General features: G+C 46.4%; 1 protein-coding gene across 2 annotated transcripts in view; it reads left to right on the top strand.

Annotated features, from left to right (window-relative positions):
* dhx57 (DEAH (Asp-Glu-Ala-Asp/His) box polypeptide 57) overlaps positions 1-26,366 on the top strand; it is a 117,454-nt gene that overhangs the window by 41,918 nt on the left and 49,170 nt on the right. For both annotated transcript variants that reach the window (XM_038804237.1, XM_038804228.1), the window contains exons 8-11: positions 717-912; positions 7,175-7,299; positions 21,150-21,283; positions 25,187-25,241. In XM_038804237.1, the coding sequence (XP_038660165.1) occupies positions 717-912; positions 7,175-7,299; positions 21,150-21,283; positions 25,187-25,241 (510 nt within the window). The remainder of the gene's footprint in view (positions 1-716; positions 913-7,174; positions 7,300-21,149; positions 21,284-25,186; positions 25,242-26,366) is intronic.

The following is a 26,366-nucleotide window of genomic DNA, read 5'->3' on the forward strand; positions in this document are numbered from 1 at the left end:
TGCAAGTCTCACACCATCCTGACTTGGGTCCATTCCTTTAACTGCCATGTCAATATCCTGGAATCCCTTACCAGCAGCACCTCTGCCAAGGAGCACCTCTGCCAGACTGAAGCAGTTCAAGAAGACAGCTCAGCACCATCACCTCAGACAGAAAATAATTACTGGCTTTGCCAGTGACACCCATGAGCAACAAATTATTTTTTTAAAACCTTAATTACAGATGGTGGTCAAGAAGCCTCATTGAGCTTTGCTGGTTCTTAATTAGATGTCAGAGAAAATATTAACTGCATGCAGCTGTGGGTCAATGCAACTTCAAATGAAATAGATCAGATAATGTAGTCAAGTATTTAAAGTAAAATGTCAACTCTGTTTCAACTTTCAGTCTCTACTATTGATTCCTTTCTCGCTTATTTGAAATATTTGGAGTTGGGTATTGGGGAATATTTGGAACGAGGCTGAGTGTTGAAATATTAGCTATTTAATATTTGATGAATGGTTCAGAATTCAGAAACTACTCTGTTCTTTGGAGGATTAATTTTCTAAAAATACACAAATTTAAACTTGGCTATTTCTTCAATCAAAAAATGGATTAATGGTTTTGAGTTTCTTAAACGTTTATATGGTTGATCTGGTATAAAGAGGAAGGGATGTACTTGCATTTCCACAGCCTTGGAAGATGTGAGATATGCAAATAAGTTATTTTCAACATTCCTCAGGTGTGGAAAGACGACTCAGGTTCCTCAGTTTATCCTGGATGACACTCTCACTGGTCCTCCAGCAATGGTTGCAAACATCATATGTACTCAGCCTCGAAGAATTTCTGCTATTTCTGTTGCTGAGCGTGTAGCCAAAGAACGGATTGAGAGGCTAGGAGGAAGTGTAGGATACCAGATTCGACTTGAAAGTGTGAAGGTTGGTATATATTTATCGGATAAGTAATATTTTCAGTGTTATCCTGAACTATCTTAGATTTTTTTTTTGGTGTAAGGTTGTGTGAAGAATATCTGTTTAGCAATTTAAGTACTAACGAACCACCTGACTTGCCAAAATCTGTCCACCATCTACAAGGTGCAGGTCAGGAGTATGATGGAATACTCTCCACTTGCTTGATGAGTGCAGCTCCAACAACACTCGAGAAGCTCAGCACCATCCAGGAGAAAGCTGCTTGCTTGACTGCCCCCCCCCATCAACCACCTTAAACATTCACTCCCGTTCTGGTGAAGGGTCACAACCTGAAACTGTTTTGAAGAAAGGTTACGACCTGAAAGGTGCGGCGATATGCATCACTACATACACAAATGGTTAATGCAAATACACTAAGACTAAATAAACACTAGAGGGAGCACCAAAGACATGACATGCAAACATACACCTAATGAACACTTAGAATAGGACACGACCAATGGGCAGTCAAGACACCCAGAGGTGACACTACCACAAGGGAGCAACCCATATAAAAGGACAGGGCACACATGCTCTTTCTCTTTTCCCAGGCGAGACTCAGAATGACAGGGGCAGATCGGAAGCATCACACCCACCGCATGGCTTAGAGCAGACTGGTTAGTTAGATCGAGTTACTATAGCAAGATTAGCGGGAGAGTCAAACTCAATTAGGAGATTGTTAACTGTTCTATAAATGTGTTAAACCTATCTCCAAGTCTGAACCTTCCTTTGTCAGAGCATACATCGAGGAAGCAGCTTATGCTACATGAAGAAGCATAACACAAGAAAAGGTATGCTCTCTTCCCCCCTCAACAGATGCTGCCAGACCTGCTAGATGTAGTCAGCATTTTCTATTTTTATTTCCGATTCCAGCATCTCCAATATTTTGGATTCCTATTTATTTTAGCCAGTCTCTTAACTATTTTCATGTTCTACCCTGGATTCCTGAGATTTTTATTTTATCTAGAAGTCTTTTTCATGTGGAAATTTGGACAGAGTTCAGTATAATAGTACTGAAAACTTCCGTGTCGCGTCTTTTCGTCCGACGTCATTTCGTCCAACGACACTTCGTCCACGTCTTTTGGTCCAACGTCTTTTTGTCCGCCCGTCTTTTGGTCCAACGTCACTTCGTCCAATTAACCAATTACAAATCAACTCCGTATAAAAGCATTTAATTGATAGAAAGCAGGCACAATACAGCAAGTGAATTTAATTGCTAAAATGCAAGTAATTGATGAAATGCAAGTAAAATGCAAGCTGAAAAATGCAGTTAAAAAGTTAAAAAATCTAAAAATGCATTTAAAAAGATCTAAAAGTTTACTAAGGATGAATTCCCGAAATTACTTAAAATTGATGTAAATTGTGAGCAAAATTCCTCAAGAAATCAATTTTCGCTGTAGGAACATATTCAACGACCAATCTTTTGAGGCGTTCAGTTATTTTCTTGTATCGCGGACATGACGTCGACTGATCTCCCCGAAGAATTTGAGCCTTTTTGCCTATTATTAGCCCTTCCCTGAACTTTGCCATTTCTGGATGGGCGAATTCGGGATTAGGAAAGAGACCGATAATATCTATCATTTAACGAGGCTCGTTAAAGGGGAGAGAACGATAATAACTATCCTTTAACGAGGCTCGTTAAAGGAAAGAGGCTGGTAATAAAGATCCTTTATTGTATATTATGTGCATTTGAGAAGATTTCTATTTACAAAAGTTAAAGTGGAGTGGAGTGCTACTAAGCAAGTTTGGTCATGCTAAATTACTATGCTACTAAAAAAGTCTTTGACAAAAAAAATCATCCGACAAAAACACGTAAAAAGTCACAAAAATTCTTTGACAAAAAAAATCATTCGACAAAAACACTCAAAAAGTCACAAAAATTCTTTGACCAAGAAAATCATCCGACAAAAACACGTAAAAAGTCACAAAAATTCTTTGACGAAAAAAATCACCGGACAAAATGACGTTGGACCAAAAGACGAGCGGACAAAAAGACGTTGGACCAAAAGACGTGGACGAAGTGTCGTTGGACGAAATGACGTCGGACGAAAAGACATAGCACCGAAAACTTCTGCTCCAGGACTTTCACGCCCCTAGCCAAGCTGGTGCAGTACAGCTACAACACTGGCATTGACTTGGAAATGGGGAAAATTGTCCAGGTATGTCCAGTCCACAGAGGATCAATCAAACCCAGCCAGTTATCAATCCGTCTACTCTCAATCATCAGTAAAGTGATGGAAGGGGCCAACAATGTTCTGTAAAGCAGCACTTGTTAGCAATAACCTGCTCACTTTCACTCAGTTTGGGTCTGCCAGGGGCACTAAGCTCCTGCCCTTATTATAGCCTTGGTTCAAACATGGAAAAAAAGAGCTAAACTCCAGAGGTGAGAGTGACTGTCTTTGACATCAAGGCAGTATTTGACTGAGCGTGGAGACATAGCAAAACAGGTCAATGGTAATAAGCAGGAAAACACTCCTCTGATTAGTCATATCAGAACAAAGGAAGATGGTTGTTGGAGGTCAATCATCTCAGTTCCAGGACATCATTGCAGGAGTTCCTCAGGATGGTGTCCTCGGCCCAACTATCTTCAGCTGCTTCATTAATGATCTTCCTTCCATCAGAAGGCCAGAAACAGGGATGTTAGTTGATGATGGCACAATGTTCAGCACCTCACATACTGAGACAGTGCATGTTCGAATGCAGGCTTGGGCTGACAAGTGGCAAGGAACCTTTGCCCCAAAAAGCTTCAGGCGATTACTATCTCCAACAGCAGAAAGTCTAACCATCATCCAATTACATTACTATCACTGGAGTTACCATTGACTAGAAACTGAACTGAACTAGCCATATAAATACTGTGACTACTAGAGCAGGTCAGAGGCTAGGAATCCTGTGGAGAGTAACTCATCTCCTGACTCTCCAAAGCTTGTCCACCATCAACAAGGCACAAGGCAAGTGTGCAATGGAATAATCTCCACGCTTGAGTGAGCGCAGTTCCAACAACACTGAACAAAGCTTGACACCATCCAGGGCAAAGCAGCCCACTTGATTGGTACCCCTTCCACAAACATTCACTGCCATCACCAACAACTCACTGGCAGCCATATGTACCATCCGCAAGATTCTCTGCAAGAACTCACCAAGGCTCCTAAGAGAGCACATTCTTAACCCACAACTATTCTCTAGAAGGACAAGAAAAGCAGACATATGGGAACACCACCACCTGGAAGTTCCCCTCCAAGCCATTCATTACCCTGACTTGGAAATATATCACGGTTTCTTCACAGTCGTTAGGTCAAAATCCTGGAACTCAACAGCACTAGGTATTGATGTTACACTAATCAGCAGATAACTTGAGCAGTTTTTTCATATTTAAAAAAATCTAAGGAATACAATTATTCTGCTCAGGGTATTGCTAGACTTCAATTTCCTTAACTGCTTCTAACTTCAAACAGCACTCTGAGCTGCTTCTGGATGTAGTACAAAAATTGGAGCAGGTTAATATATCCAGTGAATGGCTCGGGAAATTATCCATTTAATATTTCAACTAAACTATATCCTTCAACTCATTACCACGTGTATGGTCAATGCTGTTCCAATTTTCTTCCTACCTGGATATGTTATCTGTGGCTCTGACAAAAGCACTCTTGCCTCTTCGTCACAAAGTCCCAGTTGAAGTCACACTCCAGGGATTGAGCACAAATCAAGGCTGGCACTCCATACTGTAATAAGGGAGCCCTGCACTGTTGGAGGTGCTGTCTTTTGGATGAAAAGTTAAACAGAAGCCTCTTCTAATTGGATGAGTGGATGTAAGAGATCCCATGCACTAATTTGAAGAGCTTGATGACCTGGTGACCTGACCAATATTTACCCCTCAATCAACAATTTGAAGAAACTGATTCTAGTCATTATCATATGTTTGTTGTGCATTAATTAGCTACTGTGTTTCCTACATTACACCATTGACTACAGTGCAGTGCTTTGAGATGGTTGTGAAAAGTGCTATATAAATTCAAGTTTATTTTTCTTTCATGTTATGTGCTTTATGTCATTGTGAGGTCATGAAGGGCACTATATAAATGTGAGTCTTTTTCTGTTGTGATTGCAGAGGAGCCCTTGATATTATGTTTAATGTTTTCATGTTCAATAAAGACACTTCATATTCATAACTTTACACATGGATTGAGCTTGTATGGAAACTTCTGGAACTACCTTTTAATTGTTTAAAATGGACACTGATTAACTGTTAAGATGGCTGCCAGGAGGTCAGATGACCTTTGTTTATTCAATAAAAGACTATTCAGCTTCTGGAAATTTCTGCATTGAATAACCATGGTTGGGGGCTTTACCAAGGAATGGATATAAGACGAAGGTTATCTATGGAATTCCGACCTCACATTGTACCAAGCTGTTATGCATTGTACTCAAAACACAAGTCAATGGACTAAACTCCATCTCCAGATTTGCAGTTCAACCAAGGAAAGCTGAGCAGACCAGGTATTCACCAGTTCACTGTGAAAGACCACCATCCATCTATCTCCAATGTAGATCAATGGGTGAATATTGGCTATTGCCCATGTGCCTGAAACTGGATTCTGACACCGAGATCCTTTTATTATCCCAAAACCCAGATGAGAGCAGGGAAGAGTGCAGAAGAACACCAACAAAATAACCGCATCAGTGTCATTTTTGTCTTAAAAACAACCATTTGTCAGTCTGAGAAATAGGCTCTGAAATTATCTGCAAGTCATCAAACAGCCAAAGTGCTTCTTCACCTGTTCCAGTTTTAAAATTCACCTGAGAACCAACCTCCAGCATGAAGGGGTTTAGCACAGGGCTAAAGAGCTGGCTTTTAAAACAGACAAAGGCAGGCCAGCAGCACGGTTCAACTCCCGTACCAGCCTCCCCGAACAGGCGCCGGAATGTGGCGACTAGGGGCTTTTCACAGTAACTTTATTTGAAGCCTACTTGTGACAATAAGCGATTTTCATTTTTTTTTCCCTCTATATTTGTCCAACCTTTTGAGAACCCTTTGCTTTACAAGAATCTCACTTCAACTTTAAATCATATCCATCAAAAGACCACAGGTTTGCCACATAGGGGACTGGAAATCGTAATTAATCAGAGACTAAATCAACTTTAATCTGTAAAAATGCACTCCTCTTTATTTGTCAAATCTTTGTGTATGTGTGTGTGTGCCTGAGTGTGTTATGTGTTAATTTTGGGTAAGTATGTTAAAATAAATGATCTGCTTTATTTTTAAATTCATAAAACCTTGCTGTTAATTTTTAAAATTGCAATACACAGACACATACGCACCTCTTTCCATACAAAAACATACTGATTACGGGAAGTACGAAAGCAAATACCTTCTGTCCATGGCAAATGTCCATGGCATGCTGGCATAGTTAGCACTGCTACCTCACAGCTCCAGGAATCTGGGTTTGATTCTGACCTCAGGTGACTGTGTGGTGTTTGCACATCTCCGTCTGCGTGGGTTTCCTCCGGGTGCTCCGGTTTCGTTCCACAGTCCAAAGATGTGCAGGTTAGGTGGATTGGCCATTCTACATTGTCCCTTAGTGTCCAAAGGTTAGATGGGGTTACAGGGATAAGGCGGGGATTGGGTCTGTGTAGGGTGGTCTTTCGAATGGTTGGTGCAGACCGATGGGCCTCTTTCTGCACTGTAGGCAGTCTATGGAATGTCCATATCATCATCTCTCGGGTTCTATTTGCACGTCTACAATGCCTTTCAATCTAAGTTAGTTTTTTGCATTTTCTGTTTTTTGCCTATTTTTCCTGTTCATTCCTATTATAATTGGCCTATTTAATCATTTGGAGATTGCTTGATGCTTTTACATTTATTTTGTTTGGGTACATATTAATTCTGCATAATTGCCATTATTGTTTTAGTAATGTGCTATTTTCCGTGGGGATTTTCTTTCAGCAATATTTCCTGGTTGATGTAGTTATTCCTTTTAAGTGCGCTTGCGCACACAGACTATATAATATATTTTTATATATATATATGGTGTGTGTGTGTGTGTATATATATATATATATATATATATATATATATATATAATAACATAGATGTATATATTTTAAAAAATATATATCATATATAAATTTGTTTAAATATATACCTTTTTATACATTTTTGTGATTTCTACTCTTGATCTCAAATATGCACTGTATATTTTGGAAACTCACTTATTGTGATTTATGTTTGCAGTCCTCCTCGACTAGGTTGCTTTACTGCACTACAGGGCTGCTGCTCAGACGACTGGAGGCAGATCCAGATCTTCAAGGCGTGTCCCATGTTATTGTAGATGAAGTGCACGAAAGAACAGAAGAAAGGTAATCAGATGTTTTGTATTACATCTTCAGTTCGTCATAAAATACAAGGTTTTTTATCAGATATCTTTCAATAATGACTTTTTTTTAAATACTTTTTATTGAAGAAATTTTTCAGAGTACAAACATTTTAACCCCCCCTACATTTGAATTATATCAAAACAAAGTCAAACCCCCCTACTTAACAAGAATCCCCCCCACCCCCTACCCGCACCCCCCCCCCCCCCCCCCCCCCCCCCCCCCCCCGCCGACGAACCGGCCGCCAGACCATCTTGTCGTTTCTGGCAGTGTCCTCGGGCAGGCCTTGCCCGTGACACCACCGATACCGTGTTTCCTTCGTTGTTATCCCCCCCCCCCCCCCCCCTTCCCCCACACCCTCCCCTCCCCTCCCGGGTTGCTGCTGTCACGACCTCAGTTTCTATCTCTGATCTAAGAGGTCCAGGAAGGGTTGCCATCGCCTGAAAAACCCCTGCACCGACCCTCTCAGGGCGAATTTGATTCTTTCCAATTGGATGAAGTTTGCCATGTCGTTTAACCAGGTGTTAACACTTGGAGGCCTTGCGTCCCTCCACTGAATCAAGATCCTCCTCCGAGCCACCAAGGACGCAAAGGCTAATATTCCAGCCTCCCTCGCCTCCTGTACCCCCGGCTCCACCCCAACCCCGAAGATCGCAAGTCCCCATCCTGGCTTGACCCTGGACCCCACCACTCTCGACACCGTCCCTGCCACCCCCTTCCGGAACTCCTCCAGTGCCGGACATGCCCAAAACATGTGTGCATGATTCGCAGGGCTTCCCGAACATCTGACACACCTGTCTTCACCCCCGAAAAACCGACTCATCCTTGTCCCCGTCATGTGGGCTCTATGCAGTACCTTAAATTGAATGAGACTCAGTCTCGCACATGACGACGACGAGTTGACCCTCTCTAGGGCGTCTGCCCATGTCCCATCCTCTATCTGTTCCCCCAGCTCTACCTCCCACTTGTCTTTCAACTCCACTACTGGTACCTCCTCCACCTCCTGCATAATCTTATAAATGTCCGAGATCTTCCCCTCCCCGACCCAGACCCCTGATAGCACCCTATCACTCGCCCCCCTGTCGGGAAGCACGAGAAACCCCTCTACCTGTCGTCTGGCAAATGCCTTCACTTGGAGGTACCTGAACGTGTTCCCCGGGGGGAGCCCGAATTTCTCCTCCAGCTCTCCCAAGCTCGCAAACCTCCCCTCTATAAACAAGTCCTTCAGTTGCCTAATGCCCACCCTCTGCCAGCTCAGAAATCCCCCTCCTGTATTTCCCGGTGCAAATCTGTGGTTCCCTCTTAGCGGTGCCCTTATCAAACCCCCCACTTCCCCCCTGTGTCGCCTCCACTGCCCCCAGATCTTGAGGGTGGCCGCCACCACCGGGCTCGTGGTATACCTCGTGGGAGGGAGCGGCCATGGTGCCGTTACCAGTGCCCCTAAGCTTATGTTGCCACAGGACGCCCTCTCCATACGCTTCCAAGCTGCCCCCTCCCCTTCCATCATCCACTTTCGTACCATCGATGCATTTGCCGCCCAGTAATATCCTGAAAGATTGGGTAACGCCAGCCCTCCACTATCCCTACTCCGCTCCAAAAAGACCCTTCTAACTCTAGGGGTGCCATGTGCCCACACGTACCCCATGATACTACTCGTTACCTTCTTGAAAAAGGCCCTAGGGAGGAAGATGGGCAGACACTGGAACAAAAACAAGAACCTCGGGAGGACCGTCATTTTAACTGACTGCACCCTCCCTGCCAGCGACAGCGGCACCATGTCCCACCTCTTAAACTCCTCCTCCATCTGTTCCACCAGCCTAGAAAAGTTCAGCTTGTGGAGGGTCCCCCAGTTCTTTGCCACCTGCACCCCCAAGTACCTGAAACTTTTTACTGCTCTTTTGAAGGGGAGTCTCCCAATTCCCTCCCCCTGGTCTCCCGAGTGTATTACAAAGACCTCACTTTTCCCCAGATTTAATTTATATCCCGAAAAGTCCCCGAACTCCGCTAGTATTTCCATAACCTCCGGCATTCCCCCCTCCGGGTCTGCCACATACAGCAACAGGTCATCCGCATAGAGCGAGACCCGATGTTCCTCCCCTCCCCTTGTCAGTCCCCTCCACCCCCCTGAACCCCTCAGTGCCATCGCTAACGGTTCAATCGCTAATGCAAAGAGTAAGGGGGATAGGGGACATCCCTGCCTAGTACCTCGATGGAGCCCAAAATATTTTGACCTCCTCCCGTTTGTTACCACACTCGCCATCGGGGCCGAATAGAGCAGCTTTACCCACTTGATAAATCCCTCCCCAAACCCAAACCTTTCCAACGTCTCCCACAAGTATTCCCACTCCACCCTATCGAATGCCTTCTCCGCGTCTAGCGCTACCACTATCTCCGCCTCCCCCTCCACTGCCGGCATCATGATCACGTTTAACAATCTCCGGACATTTGTGTTAAGTTGGCGTCCCTTCACGAACCCCGTCTGGTCTTCATGGATTACCCCTGGCACACAATCCTCTATCCTGGTTGCCAGGACCTTTGCTAACAGCTTGGCATCTACATTTAAGAGGGAGATAGGCCTGTAGGACCCGCACTGGACCGGGTCCTTGTCCCGCTTCAAAATCAAGGAGATCAGGGCCTGCGACATTGTTGGGGGCAAAACCCCCCCCTCGCGCGCCTCATTAAAGGCTCTCACCAGCACTGGGCCCACCAAGTCCACAAATTTCCTGTAAAACTCCACCGGGAACCCATCCGGCCCCGGCGCCTTCCCCGCCTGCATCTGGCCTATCCCTTTAATTAGCTCCTGCAGCTCTATCGGCGCCCCCAACCCTTCTACCAGCTCCTCCTGTACCTTTGGGAACCTCAATTTGTCGAGAAAGTTCTCCATTCCCCCTCTCCTCTTCGGCGGTTCAGACCTATACAATTCCCTGTAGAAGTCCCTGAAGACCCTATTCACCTCTTGCCCCTTCTGCACTACGTCCCCACCCCTCTCTCTCACTCCACCAATCTCTCTGGCTGCATCTCGCTTACGAAGCTGGTGTGCCAGCATCCTGCTCGCCTTTTCCCCGTACTCATACGCCGCACCCTGCGCCCTTCTCCACTGCGTCTCCGCCTTCCTAGTGGTCAGTAGGTCGAACCTGGCCTGTAAACTGCGCCGCTCCCTCAATAGCCCCTCCTCTGGTGCCGCCGCATATTTCCTATCTACTTCTAGGAGCTCCCCCACCAGCCTCTCCCTTTCCTGCCTCTCCTTCCTCTCTCTGTGTGCCCTTATGGAGATCAGCTCTCCTCTAATCACTGCTTTCAAGGCCTCCCAGACCGTCCCCACCTGCACCTCACCCGTGTCGTTCGTACCCAGATAGTTCTCAATGCCCGTTCTAACCCTTCTGCACACCTCTTCGTCCGCCAACAGCCCCACATCCAGGCGCCACAACGGGCGCTGATCCCGCGCCTCCCCCAATTCCACGTCCACCCAATGTGGTGCATGGTCCGATATCGCAATGGCCGAGTACTCCATGTCCTGCACTCTCGGTATCAGCCCCCTGTTCAATACGAAAAAGTCTATCCTGGAGTACACTCTGTGGACGTGGGAGAAAAAAGAATACTCCCTCGCCCTAGGCCTACCAAATCTCCATGGGTCTACCCCTCCCATCTGCTCCATAAACCCCCTTAACACCTCTGCCGCTGCCGGCCTCCTATTCGTCCTGGAACTCGATCTATCCAGCCCAGGGTCCAACACCGTATTAAAGTCCCCTCCCATGATCAGGCCCCCTGCCTCCAGTCCCGGGATGAGGCCCAGCAGGCACCTCATAAAGCCCGCGTCGTCCCAATTCGGGGCATACACATTCACCAGCACCACATTCTCTCCCTGCAACCTACCCCTCACCATCACATACCTGCCCTCCTTGTCTGCCACCACTTCTGCCGCCACGAACGACACCCTCTTTCCCACCAGAATCGCCACCCCCCGGTTCTTGACATCCAAGCCTGAGTGGAACACCTGTCCCACCCACCCCCTTCTCAGGCGGACCTGATCTGCTACCCTCAAGTGAGTCTCCTGCAACATCGCTACATCAGCCTTCAGTCCCTTCAGGTGCGAGAAGACCCTTGATCTTTTAACCGGCCCATTCAGCCCCCTTACATTCCACGTAATCAATCGGATCGCTGGGCGACCCGTCCCTGCTCCCTGTCGATTAGCCATGTTCTGTCCCTTGCTCGCCCCGGGTCATCCCTCCCTTTCTGACCCGTTTCCCATAGCGATGCCTCCCCCCCCCTCCCCCCCCCCCCCCCCCCCCCCCCAGCTCTCCCCTTCTCGTCCCTGGTCTTTCCAGCAGCAACCCGGTATCTCCCCCTAACCCTCCCTCCCCCTCCCCCCCTCCCCCCCCCCCCCTGGCTAGGACCCCTCCTAGCCGCGATGTGCCCAACATCGTACTCCCGAGAGTCAGCTGACCCGGCTGCTCCTGCCACACTCCGACTCCTCCCGGTTCGAGGGGGGGGGGGGGGGGGGAGAGAGGCCCCCCCCCCCCCCCCCCCCCCCCCCCCCCCCCCCCCCCCGCCATTCCACTCTGACCCCGCTCCAGCGCGGGAAAGGCCGCCATTACTGGCCACGCCCCACTCTTCTCCCCTCCTCTCTCCTCCATCCCGCGCGCGGGAAAAACAGAGGAAAGCCCGCGCTTTCGCCCGGCCACACCCCGCCCCGCCATCTTCCACTCCCCCCCCATCCCCATCCACGCCCGTGAAGGATCCCCTTAAAACCCCAGAGATAAACCCGCATGATCAACCCACTCCCCCCCCGTCCCGTCTTCCCAACTTAACAATATAAATACCCAATGGCAAATAAATACATAAATACTTAACTACATACTTAAATAACAAAATAATTAAATAGCTATCAACTAACAATGTGCTTAACCATCACCCTCCATCAAACAGTATAAATAACCACAGATAACCATAACCAGAGAAGGAAGAAAAAACAAAAAAAAGGGGACCAAACACCCGAAGAAAAAGGGGTAAAAAGGGTAAATGACTAAGGGAAGTTGGAAACGGGAAGAAACACACCATAAGAAGAAAACGACCCGCAATAGAAATTTCAACAGTTCAAATATACAGAAACACCAAACAACTCGAAACCTTCAAGATATTCAAAAAGTCAAACGTTCAAGAAAAGCCAAACAATCCAAGAAACTGTTACCCAGCTCCGACCTGGCCTGAAAAGATAAGGGCCACTTGCTCAATCAAGAGTACCCAGGCGGCTACGACCGCCGGTGCTCCCAGGTTTTAGTTCATGTCCAGCTTTTCTTCTTGTACAAAGGTCCAGGCCTCCTCTGGGGACTCAAAATAATGATGTTGGTCCTTGTAGGTGACCCACAAGCGCGCCGGCTGCAGCATTCCAAATTTGATCCTCTTCGCGTGTAGCACCGCCTTCGTCCGGCTGAACCGGGCCCGCCGCTTTGCCACCTCCGCACTCCAGTCCTGGTACACCCTTACCGTCGAGTTCTGCCACTTACTGCTTTTCTCCCTTTTTGCCCACCTCAGGACTTTCTCCCGATCACATAGCCGCTGGAACCGCACCAGCACCGCCCTCGGGGGCTCGTTTGCCCTAGGCCTCCTGGCCATGACCCGGTATGCCTCTTCCAGCTCCAGGGGCGCAGGACCGGCCCCTTCCCCCATCAGGGAGCTCAGCATCTCCGCAACATATCTCGGGAGATCCGACCCCTCCAGGCCTTCTTCTAGGCCCAGGATCCTCAAATTTTTCCTCCTCATCCGAGTGTCCAGCTCCTCGAAACGGCTCTGCCACTTCAGGTGGAGTGCCTCGTGCACCTCCACCTTTGCCCCGAGGACCGTGGCCTCCTCCTCCCTCGCGGTCATCTCCTGCTGCAGCTCTCTGATCGACGCCTCTTGGGTCGCCTGGGCTCCCACCAACCTGGTGGTCGTCGCGTTCATGGACTCTAAGAGCTCCACTTTCAGCTCCGTGAAAAAACGGAGGAGAGCGGCCTGCTGCTCCTCCGCCCATTTCCTCCGGTGCGCCGCCGGCCGCCATTTTGATTTTCTTCCCCCGCTTTTTTTGGGGAGCTGCTGCCACTTTTCTTGCCGCTCCACTCCGAGTACCGACCATAAAATCGGTCTAGTTCTCCTCAGGGGACCTTCCCCCACCGGGATTCGTCTTTTCAGCACCGTTGGGTATCTTTCAATAATGACTTGTGTGTAACAGACAGCCTTAGTTATTCATAGAATCCCTACAGTGCAGAAGGAGGCCATTCGGCCCATCGCGTCTGCACTGACCCTTTTGAGCACTCGGCCCATTGACAAATGTTCATCTCCCCCTATTCCCGTAATCCCATAACCTAACCTGCACATCCCTGGACATTAAAGGGCAATTTAGCGTGGCCAATTCACTTAACCCGCATACCTTTGGACTGTGGGAGGAAACCAGAGCACCCGGAGGAAACCCACGCAGACATTGGGAGAATGTACAGTCAGTCACCCTTAGCCGGAATTGAACCCGGGTCCCTGATGCTGAGATAGCAGTGCTAACCACTGTGCCTCCATGCCACCCATTCTACCACTAGCTCTCCTGATATTCATCTGTGTTTCCCAGGAGAATGTCAGACCCGTAATCTTAGCTAGGATGTTGGGTGCAGAAGGAAGGATGGGCACATCCCTTGCCTCATCTCCCCCTTACACAAAGAAACCAAGGCCAGAATGAATAAAAGAAAACTTGGATCAACAGGGACCACTGTTTTGGACCTAACATAGATTTCTACATATTAAAAACGTGAAGGGGTGGCAGCACAGTGGTTAGCACTGCTGCCTCATGGCACCGAGGTCCCAGGTTTGATCCCGGCTCTGGGTCACTGTCCGTGTGATTTGCACATTCTCACCGTGTCTGCGTGGGTTTCACCTCCACAACCCAAAGATGTGCAGGGTAGGTGGATTGGCCACGTTAAATTGCCCCTTAATTGGAAATTTGAATTGGGTACTCTAAATTTATTTTTTTTGTCAAAAACTTGAAGGGATATAGGAAAAGTACGGGAAAATGGTGTTGAAGTAGAAGATCAGCTATGATCTTATTAAATGACGGAGTTGGCTTGAGGGGCTCAATTGCTCCTGCTCCTTTTTCTTATGGCCCTGTAGTCTTGTGGACTAAAAGGGGTAAAATCGTCACAATTTTTTTGTACCTTTTAAGATATATGAAATTATCCTGGTCAAAAATACAATAAAATAGGTTCGTCATGAAGCTCTTTACCTCCACCCTGTGGAGGTAACAAATAAAATACGATGATGCATTTTCAAGTGTTCTACGTCAGCTTGTTCCTGGCAGATGTTCATGTCATGTTTGCAAGTTGGGTTGAATCTTTTTAGATCCCACAGGTGTGACAGTGACATAGTAGTGGAGGGGGAGGGAGGCTATCTTTTTAGATTCCACAGGGGAGGCAGTGGTATTGTTGCTCGACAAGTAATCCAGAGACCCAAGATCTGGGGACCTGGTTCGACTCCCACCATGGTAGATGACGAAATTTGAATTAAATTAAGAAAAAAATCTGGAATTAAAAATCTAATGATGACCATGAAACCATTGTTGATTATTGTAAAAACCCATCTGCTTCACTAGTGTCCTTTTTAGAGAATGAAATCTGCCATCCTTACCTGACCTACCCTACATGTGACTCAGGATTCACAACAATGTGGTTGACTCTTAATTGCTTTTAAGGGTGGCATGTGACGCAGTGGTTAGCACTGGGACTGCGGCGCTGAGGACCAGGGTTTGAATCCCAGCCCTGGGTCACTGTCCGTGTGGAGTTTGTACATTCTCCCCATATCTGCGTGGGTTTCACCCCCACAACCTAAAGATGTGCAGGGTAGGTGGATTGGCCACACTACATTGCTCCTTAATTGGGAAAAGAAAATCCTATTTGGTTCCTGACTTAAACTTTGTACCCTTATCTTTGGTTGCATCCAACTCCCTGGTTGCTATTCGGTTTCAACTCGATGACATGTAACCTCTGTAAAAGAAAAATACTGCAGATACTGGAAATCTGAATCTAAGAACAGAAATTGCTGGATAAATTGAACAGGTCTGGCAACATTTGTGGAGAGAGAAACAGAGTTAACGGTCTCAAGTCTGCATGATTCTTCTCTCATGCCCAAATGCAACAAGACTTGGACAATATCCAGGATTGGCAACTGGCAAGTAACAATTGTGTTACACAAGTGTTAGGCACTGAACATCTCCAACAAGAGAGAATTTAACCCCTCGACTGTTGCTGAATCTCCCGCTATCAATATCTTGGAGATTACCATTGACCAGAATTGAACTGAACTAGCCATGTAAATACTGTGGCCACAAGAGGTGGTCAGAGGAGAGGATTCCTGCTGCGAGTAACTCTCCTCCTGACTCCCTACAGCCTGTCCACCATCCATAAGGCACGAGTCAGGATGTGATACAACACTCTCCACTTGCCTGGATATGTGCAGCTCCAACAATGCTCAACAGGCTTGACGCCATCCAGGGCAAAGCGCTTTGCATGATTGGCTCCCATTTTTCAAACATTCTCTCTCTCCACCACTGATGCACAGTGGCAGCAATGTGTCCCAGAGCAGGAACTTGCCAAGGCTCCTTCGGCAGCACGACCACTGCCATCAGGAAGGACAAGAATCAGACACATGGGAACATCCTCTGGAGGGTCACTCCAAACCACTCACCATCCTGACTTGGAACTATGTCGCCGTTCCTTTACTGTCGCTGGGTCAAAATCCTGGAACTCCCTCCCTAACAGCACTGCGGGTGTACTTAGACCACATGAACTGCGGCGTTCAAGAAGACAGCTCACCACCAGCTTGAGAGCAATTGGGGATGGGCAATAAATCTTGGCCTGGCCAGCGACGCCCACATCCTGTAAATTAATAAAACCAAACTATACTGCATGGATTCAGAGCAGCTTCTTTTCCATGTTCAGGAAGCATTTTGCCTTTCTGGATTGTAGTTGGATAACTTATGTTATAGAACATTGGTAAGGCTCCATTGAGTGTACTGCATTTCTTTTTAGGCAAAGCCCTTAAAGGTATGTAGCACAAAGGGCGGCGCAGTGGATAGCATTGCTGCCTCACGGCGCCAAGGTCCCAGGTTCGATCCTGGCTCTGGATCACTATCCGTGTGGAATTTTCACATTCTCCCCGTGTGATGCGTGGGTTTCGCCCCCGCAACCGAAAGATGTGCAGGTTAGGTGGATTGGTCGTGCTAAATTACCTCTTAATTGGAAAAAATTAATTGGGTACTCTAACTTTATTTTTATAAAAAGATAAAAAAAAGTGTGTCGCACAGATTCACCAGAATTATATCGGCTTGGAGGGTAAATTTATGAGAAGGGTTTGCACAAACCCTAAATTTAGGAGATTAGGGATGATCTGATTGAGATGTTTAATGTTAAAATAATTGATCATTTCTTTTAATAATAATAATCTTTATTAGTGTCACAAGTACCAGCCTCCCTGAACAGGCGCCAGAATGTGGCGACTAGGGGCTTTTCACAGTAACTTCATTTGAAGCCTACTTGTGACAATAAGCGATTTCCATTTCATTTCATTTCAGTAAGCTTACATTAACTGCAATGAAGTTACTGTGAAAAGCCCCTAGTCGCCACATTCTGGCGTCTGTTCAGGTACACTAATGGAGAATTCAGATTGCCCAATTCACCTAACAAGCACGCCTTTCAGGACTTGTGGGAGGAAACCGAAGCAGTCATGGGGAGACCGTGCAGGCTCTGCACAGACAGTGACCCAAGCTGTGAGTCAAACCTGGGTCCCTAGCATTGTGAAGCAACAGTGCTAACCACTGTGCTACCGTGCCGCACTGGTATGAATATGAAGAACAAAGAAACATAATCTTAAAATGAAAGGTAAACTATTCTGAAGACAAATTGGGAACCATTTTTTTCACAAATGGTATAACTATGGAACTGTCTTCTCCACTCCCTCCATTCACCCTGAAAGGATAATGGGGTATTTGGAATTTTCATGACCTAGATTGCTGGGGTTTTTTTTTTTAAAGTAAGCCTATCAAATGATTTGGGACATGGGCAGGAAAATGGAATGGAGGTGCAGATCTGCCAACTTCTAATTCGGGGTTTCTCAACTGTGAGTATATGAGGAAGACGAGATGGATCTGCCAACAGCGTAACCTACTGTGGTCCCCTTCCTTCTGATTTTCAGCACCTGCATTGTGAGTGGATGGTCTCACAAAGCAGCACATGAACCTGTTTTAAACAAAAATGGCTTTTTGACGAACAGTTGGTTACGAAGGGCAAGTGTTTAAAAAAAAAAATCTGTGAAAAGAAGATACAAGAAGCTAATCCCCCAGGATATGGGAGACGAAGCAGACGATTGTAGATCTGGGTGAATTGAAGCCAAACACACCTTTGGGCAGTATAGGTTCTTCTGACCAATAGAAAATGGAGTTGACAGATCCAGGGAAGGGGCCTTGCTTAGCAGTGGAGATTCAGCATGCTTGAGAAAAACACAGCATGTGCTGCTCAGACCAAAGTACATTGAGAGACATTGAAGATACCTCAACATCTTGACACAAATGGTACTCTGCTCTGGTAACAAATTACCCATTTATTAAGTGCAACATAAATAATAAATGTATGTGGTTAACTGTATAATTAATTTTTACAAAGAATAAATACTTGCATTGTGTGACAAGGGGAACAGTGAAATATTTATAGCACAGTGAGGGCGGGAGCCTCTGAAGCAATGAGTTCGAGAACCCCTGTCCTATTTAAATGGCTGAGCAAGTCTTGAGAGGCTATAAGGCCGCCTGTTTCTAATGTTACATTTTATAGTTAAGTGTTTTGTAGGAAATATTTCTTATGTTCATTATTAGATATTTTTACATGCCTAATAACATTTGAACGCATGAGAGAGATGGATATGAAAAGATATTCCCACATTGACCTGTAAAATATTTTTAGAATGCACTAGTGTGTCTTGTTATCTGCGGTCTATTTCTGTTGATTGTTGTAAGGTGATTGAAATATCAAATTCTTGATGAATTTTTAAGCACTAGATTTGCTAAGGGCTATGAAAATGAATTATCCATGATTGTGGAGAGAATTGGCTGTCTGATCATTAATTAAACATTATGTTCTATTTTCAAGGGCGACAATTATAATCACAAAATTGTTGCAACACAGGAGGATGCATTCAGTCATTGTGTCTGCATTGGACATCCGAATGAGAAATTAATCTATTGCCAACCCTCTGCCTTTTCCTGAAATTCTCCATGTCTTCCTTTTCAGTTAACTGGCTTAATTCCCTTTTACATGCCTTGAATGAATCACACTCTCAAGCAATGCATTCCAGATATTTTTTTATTTTTTTAAAATAATTTTTATTGAAATTTTTACAAAATACAAAATATAAACATCTTAACTCTATTAACATACAACCGCGGTAACACCCCACACCCCATGAACAGTACCCCACCCAGCTTCGAGAGCAACTTCAAACAAAAAGAAAGAACAAAAACAAAGAAAAAGAAAGAAGAGAAAAACACAAGATAAAAAAAAAAGAGAGATAGCACCCTCCGCCAACCCATGTGCACAGTTCTCCCCCCCCCCCCCCCCCCCCCCCCCCCCCCCCCCCCGGGTTGCTGCTATCGGCCTATTTCCCTAACGTTCCGCCAGGAAGTCCAGAAAAGGTTGCCACCGCCTGAAAAACCCTTGTACTGATCCCCTCAGGGCAAATTTCACCCTCTCCAATTTAATGAACCCCGCCATATCAGAGATCCAGGTCTCCACGCTTGGGGGCCTTGCATCCTTCCATTGGAGCAAGTTCCTCCGCCGGGCTACTAGGGACGCAAAGGCCAGAACACCGGCCTCTATTGCCTCCTGCACTCCCGGCTCCACTGCAACCCCAAAAATTGCGAGTCCCCAGCCTGGCTCGACCCTGGATCCCACCACACTCGACACCGTCTTTGCTACCCCCTTCCAAAACTCCCCCAACGCTGGGCACGCCCAAAACATATGGGCGTGGTTCGCTGGGCTCCCCGAGCACCTAGCACACCTGTCCTCTCCCCCGAAAAACCTGCTCATCCTCGACCCAGTCATGTGGGCCCTATGCAGCACCTTGAACTGTATGAGGCTAAGCCTCGTACAGGAAGAGGACGAATTCACTCTCTCCAGGGCATCCGCCCACGTCCCCTCCTCAATCTCCTCCCCCAGCTCCTCTTCCCATTTCCCCTTCAGTTCCTCCACCAAGGCCTCGTCTACCTCCTGCATTACCCGGTATATGTCCGAGATCCTCCCTCCTCCGACCCACACCCCCGAGAGCACCCTATCCCGCACCCCTCGTGGGGGCACCAAGGGGAACCCCTCCACCTGCTGCCTGGCAAACGCCATAACCTGCATGTACCTAAACATGTTCCCCGGGGGGAGCCCAAACTTCCCCTCTAACTCTCCCAAGCTCGCGAACCTCTCCTCCACAAACAGGTCCCTCAACCTCCTAACCCCTGCCCTGTGCCAGCCCAGAAATCCGCCATCAATGTTCCCTGGGACGAACCGATGGTTTCCCCCGTATTGAGGCCTCCATCGAGCCCCCCATTTCTCCCCTGTGCCGTCTCCATTGCCCCCAAATTTTGAGGGTAGCCGCCACCACAGGGCTCGTGGTATACCTCATTGGAGGGAGCGGCAGCGGCGCCGTTACTAGCGCTTCCAGGCTCGTGCCCACACAAGACGCCGCCTCCATCCTCTTCCACGCTGCCCCCTCCTCGTCCATTACCCACTTACGCACCATCGCTGCGTTGGCCGCCCAGTAGTACCCACAGAGGTTGGGCAACGCCAGCCCCCCCTATCCCTGCCTTGCTCCAGGAACACTCTTCGAACCCTCGGAGTCCCATGCGCCCACACAAATCCCGTGATACTGCTGTTGACCCTCCTGAAAAAGGCCTTCGGGATAAGGATGGGGAGGCACTGGAACAGGAACAAAAACCTCAGAAGCACCGTCATCTTGACGGACTGCACCCTCCCCGCCAGTGACAGCGGTAACATATCCCATCTCTTAAACTCCTCCTCCATCTGCTCCACCAATCTTGTGAGGTTGAGCCTGTGCAGGGCCCCCCAGCTCCCTGCCACCTGGACCCCTAGGTACCTGAAACTCTTCCCTGCCTGCTTCAATGGGAGCCTACCAATCCCCTCCTCTTGATCCCCCGGATGCACCACAAACACCTCACTCTTGCCCAGGTTCAGTTTGTACCCCGAGAAGCCCCCGAATTCCCTAAGAATCCTCATCACCTCCGGCATCCCCCCCACCGGGTCCGCCACATACAGCAACAGGTCGTCCACGTACAGCGACACTCGATGCTCCTCCCCCCTGCATTCCAGATATTAAACGCTCATTGTGGAAAACATTTTTCTTCATGACATTTTTGTTTCTTTTGCCAATTACTTTAAATCTGTGTCCCCTTATTCATCCTTTTCAAGATAGGAACAGTTTCTCCCTATCGACTCTGTCCAGAACCTTCAAGATTTTGAGTGCCTTTTATCACAAATCCTCCCAGCCTTCCCTTTTCCCCCCCACCCCCAACGGAAATATTGCTGTTCAATGTTTGTGCGCATCTTTATTTTTCCAATTAAGGGGCAATTTTGCATGGCCAATCGACCTACCCTGCACATCTTTGTGGGTGTGAAACCCATGCAGACGCTGGGAGAATGTGCAAACTGCACACGGACAGTGGGCCGGGATCAAATCCTGGTCCTCGGTGCCAGTTTGTGTGCATCTTAAATGCATTTGTTCTGTATATATTTTAGCTTGAACTTAATTGTATATTGGTTGTATTGTAGTGACTTCTTGCTGTTGGTGCTAAAGGATCTGATGATGGCTCGGCATGATCTGCGCATTGTTCTGATGAGTGCAACACTGAATGCACAGTTATTCACAGAGTACTTCAATTCTTGCCCCAGTATTCATATTCCAGGTAAGATTTGATCTATATAATGTAAATATTTGCTTTAAAGTTCCATCACTTGTCTAAAGTTACAGGAGTAGGTCTATGAATAATACACTAAATTATTTGTTTAATTCAAGAGTGTGCTGTGAATAGGCAAGATCTAGGTCTTCTCTCTGTGTTGCTTGCAAGATCAAAATTTAACATATGCCATTCCCAGACGATAACGCCCCACACCATGAGCAGCATAAAATTCTGCCCATTCAAGAAAAAAAGCAGAGATAGGACAGAATGGTGAAACGCGAGTCGTTCCGTGTATTCTTGTCCATGTTGTGGTCATTTTAGTGTCATAAACATTACCCAAGGCCTCCGAGCAGATTGTACACTGCTTAGTGCATAAATCAGACACAAAATTATTATAAGAAACTACTTTTATTGCATGTATGAAAAATTGTAGATTCAGTTAATGAAAGATACATATAGTCAATTGAAATATTTGTACCCTGGAAATCCAAGTTCATTGCAGCAACTACTTGTACTTATAGCACCTTTACTACTTCACAAAGAGGAAGTAAATGCTGAACAGGATTTGGGGAGGAAAGTGGGGAAGGTGAGACAAGGTTAAAAGGAAGCTTTTGAACTTGGAGAGAAGGGAAAGATATTGGGCTTTTAGAATGACAGATCTAGGGTGGTGCAGTGGTTAGCACTGCTGCATCACAGAGCCGAGGACACTGGTTCGATCCTGGCCCCCGGTCACTGTCTGTGTGAAGAGCATAGCACAGATTCAATTGAAATTAAAGACTTCATGAGAAGTTGTTATACTTTATGTAAACTCTTTCATGCTGCTATGAGTGGTATTCACGACTACAGGATGTTTCCCTCAAACCAAAAAGACGTTCTGTCTACCACACATTAGTAATGTGGAATATGAATTTGAGTGTTGGTATAAGGCTAGTTATATATGCTGTATGTCCCAAAGACTGGCGCAAATTGTATCAAACAGCATGTCCCTTCAGCTATTCAACAGATAAGGTACTGACATCCAGCCTGCACTTGCAACACTCCAAATGGTGTCCAACATTAGATGTGATTCTGTGTTTGGACATTTGCTGAACAATCTTTTTAAAAAATAAATTTAGAGTACCCAATTATTTTTTCCAATTAAGGGGCAATTTAGCGTGGCCAATCCACCTAACCTGCACATCTTTTTGGGTTGTGGGGGTGAAACCCACGCAGACACGGGGAGAATGTGCAAACTCCTCACGGACAGTGACCCAGAGCCGGGATTCAAACCCGGGTCCTCAGCGCCGTAGGCAGCAATGCTAACCACTGTGCCACCGTGCTGCCCCTGCTGAACAATCTTAAGTGTGTTAAGAATTGCGCTGACAACCAATTTAAGACCATCACAATGTGACACATTTACAGTGCTAGGAAGCATGGATGCAGACAGCAAGAACATGTACACACATTGCACATGTTTCAACTAAACAAAATAGGTGACAGCCATTCGCGGGTTCATTCGCCAGGGCAATGCCTGGTCAATCACCTTGCCTTGTTTGAACTTGAATAAAGCTTATCAGTTAACTGTCATCAGTTGACTGGTACATTCTCCATGGCAATACCTCTATCAATTGGAGTCCACTTTCCAACCAATCAGCATTATCTCTTATGAAGTATAAATTGTTGTTCCTTTTACATTTGGTATTCTTGCAAATTGTTCTGATGAGTGCCAGAAGGAAAGCTTTGACGTGTCTTTGTTCTGACGAGTGCAAGAACAAAGAACAATACAGCACAGGAACAGGCCCTTCAGGCCTCCACCATCCTCTGTGTAAAAACACTTCCCCCGCACATCTCCACTGAACCTGTCCCCCCTCACCTTGAACTTGTGCCCCCTTGTGATTTTCAGTTCCGCCCTGGGAAAAAGCCTCCAACTGTCCACCCTATTTATACCCCTAATAATTTTATAAACTTTTATCAAGCCGTCCCTCAGCCTCTGTATTCTCGGGAGAATAATCCCAGTTTATTCAATCTCTCTTTATAGCTAATACCCTCCATACCAGGCAACATTTTGGTAAACCTTTTTTGTACTCTCTCCAAAGTCTCCACATCCTTCTGGTAGTACGGTGACCAGAATTGGACACAGTATTCTAAATGTGGCCTAACAAACATTCTATATAACTGTAACATAATTTTCAAGCTTTTAGACTCGATACACCGTCCTATGAAGGCAAGCACGCCATATGCTTTCTTCACCACCATTTCCACCTGTGCTGCCACTTTTAAGGATCTGTGGACCTGCACGCCTAGATCTCTGGTTCTCTATGCTCCTGATGGTTCTGCCATTTATTTTATAGCTCCCACTTGAATTGATCGACCAAAATGCATCACCTCTCATTTGTCCAGGTTAAATTTCATCTGCCATTTCTCTGCCCAATTTAGCAGCCTATACATATCCTGATGTATTCTCTGGCAATCTTCGTCACTATCCGCCACTCCTGCAATCATCTGCAAACTTTTATTTTTAATTTATAGGTACCCTATTATTTTTTTTCCAATTAAGGAGCAGTTTAGCGTGACCTAACCTGCACATCTTTGGGTTGTGGGGGTGAAACCCACGCAGACACGGGGAAAATGTGCAAACTCCACACGGACAGGGACCCAAGGCCGGTATTCGAACCCTGGTCCTCAGTGGCATAGGCAGCAGTGCTAACCACTGTGCTGCATGCCACCCTGTATCATCTGCAAACTTGCTGATCAGACCCGCTGCGTTTTCTTCCAAGTCATTTATATATATTACAAAGAGCAGAGGTCCCAGTACTGATCCCTGTGGAACATCATGAGTTACAGACTTCCATTCGAAAAAACACCCTTCCACTGCTACCCTCTGTCTTCAATGGCCAAGCAAATTCACTTCCAAGACCATTCACTTCCAAATGTGCATAGATCCTGGGCGGGATTCTCCGTTTTGCCAGCGCCCAGGGGTTTCCCGACGAAGTGAGGCTGCCCCACAATGGGAAACTCCATTTGACCGACCGGCATAACGGAGAACCCCACTGGCGGGTCGGGGCAGAAAAGTGGTACGGCGGGGCGGAGAATTCAGCCCATATCTCTGAGAATCTTTTCCAACAATTTCACTATCACTGACGTCAAGCTCACTGGCCTATAATTACCCGGATTATCCTTGCAACCCTTCTTTTGTTTTATAAATTTAGAGTACCCAATTATTTTTTCCAATTAAGGGGCAATTTAGTGTGGCCAATCCAGCTACCCTGCACATCTTTGGGTTGTGGGGGTGAAACCCATGCAGACACGGGGAGAACGTGCAAACTCCACACAGACAGTGACCCAGGGCCGGGATTCGAACCCGGGTCTTCGGCGCCGTAGGCAGAAATGCTAACCACTGTGCGACTGTGCTGCCCTCTTGCAATCCTTCTTAAATAACGGTACAACATTGGCTATCCTCCAATCCTCTCAGATCTCACCTGTGGCCAATGAGGACACAAAGATTTCTGTTAGAGGCCCAGCGATTTCATCTCTTGTCTCCCTCAGTAATCCAGGATAGATGCCACCTGGCCCTGGGGATTTGTCTTCCTTGATGCTTTTTAACACAGCTAACCCTTCCTCCCTCGTAATAACGACCTGTTCTAAAGCATTTACCTATCCCTCTGAGACATCACCAATCAATGTGTCCCTCTCCTTTGTGAATACCGATGCAAAATACTCTTTAAGGACCTTACCTACTTCCTCTGGTCTACACATAATTTCCCTCCTTTGACCTTGAGTGGACCAACTCTTTCTCTAGCTACCCTCTTGTTCCTAATATATGTATAAAATGCCTTGCGATTCTCTTTAATCCGTGTCTTTTTTCAGTTACACTTAAGGACCAAATAGCTATTTGTGAACATGCGTAATTTTGTCATTCTGGTGTTTTAGGACATACTTTCCCAGTGGATCAATATTTCCTGGAAGATGCACTTACAATGACTAGGTAAGAATTGTTTACATTGTATCAGTACATGGCATAAGTGACTACCGAAATACTTTTTAATGATTGTGAACTAAGTTTTTTTTTAACAGTTCGTGGTTGACTTTAATAATGAATTTCATTTTAAAGAATTTGGCTATAATTGGATTGAATTTGTTTATTGTCACGTGAACTGAGGTACAGTGAAAAGTATTTTTCTGCGAACAGCTCAACAGATCATTAAGTACATGGGAAGAAAAGAAAATACATAATAGGGCAACACAAGGTATACAATGTAACTACATAAGCACCGGCATCGGATGAAGCATACAGGGTGTAGTGTTAATGAGGTCAGTCCATAAGAGGGTCTTTTAGGAGTCTGGTAACAGCGGGGAAGAAGCTGTTTTTGAGTCTGTTCGTGCGTGTTCTCAGACTTCTATATCTCCTGCCTGATGGAAGAAGTTGGAATGTTAGCCAATTAGGGTATTCAGACGCGTCATTAAACCATTTTCCCTGTATATTTACACCAAATTATGCTTATGTCTGGGCATAGATCAGACCTTGCCGCCTGCTGATTTGTGTTAATCTGAATTTTTAAATTTCTAATTGTCTTCCTTTTACACAAATGTACGAATGGGTGAAAAACGACCATTTAATACAATTAACGATGTGAATAGCACAAGATCCAGTTCAACAGTGAAATTTGGTGAGTGAGGAAATTCAGTACAGTGAGGGAAGAGGGGCTGTTCTGGTCTATACAGAATGAGGAGTGGTCAGGGAGGGAGTGGGGGACAGCAAGACATAAGAGCTGAAGTCCAGAGGAATTAAAGTAAAAGCAAAATACTGCGCATTCTCGAATCTGAAAGCAGAACTGAGAATGCCGAAGAAACTGGCAGTATCAGTAGGGAGAGAAAACCAAGTTAATGATTCACATCCGTATGACTCTTCAGAGCTGAAGAGAGGGAGAAATGTGTTGGATTATCTACTGTTTGAGAGGGTGTAATAGGACAGCGCAGTGGTTAGCACTGCTGTCTCACGGCGCCGAAGTCCCAGGTTTGATCCCGGCTCTGGGTCACTGTCCGTGTGGAAGTTGTACATTCTCCCCATGTTTGCGTGGGTCTCACCCCCACAACCCAAAGATGTGCAGGG

Source organism: Scyliorhinus canicula, chromosome 1 (genome assembly GCF_902713615.1).
Source record: "Scyliorhinus canicula chromosome 1, sScyCan1.1, whole genome shotgun sequence".
Classification (NCBI taxonomy): Eukaryota; Metazoa; Chordata; class Chondrichthyes; order Carcharhiniformes; family Scyliorhinidae; genus Scyliorhinus; species Scyliorhinus canicula.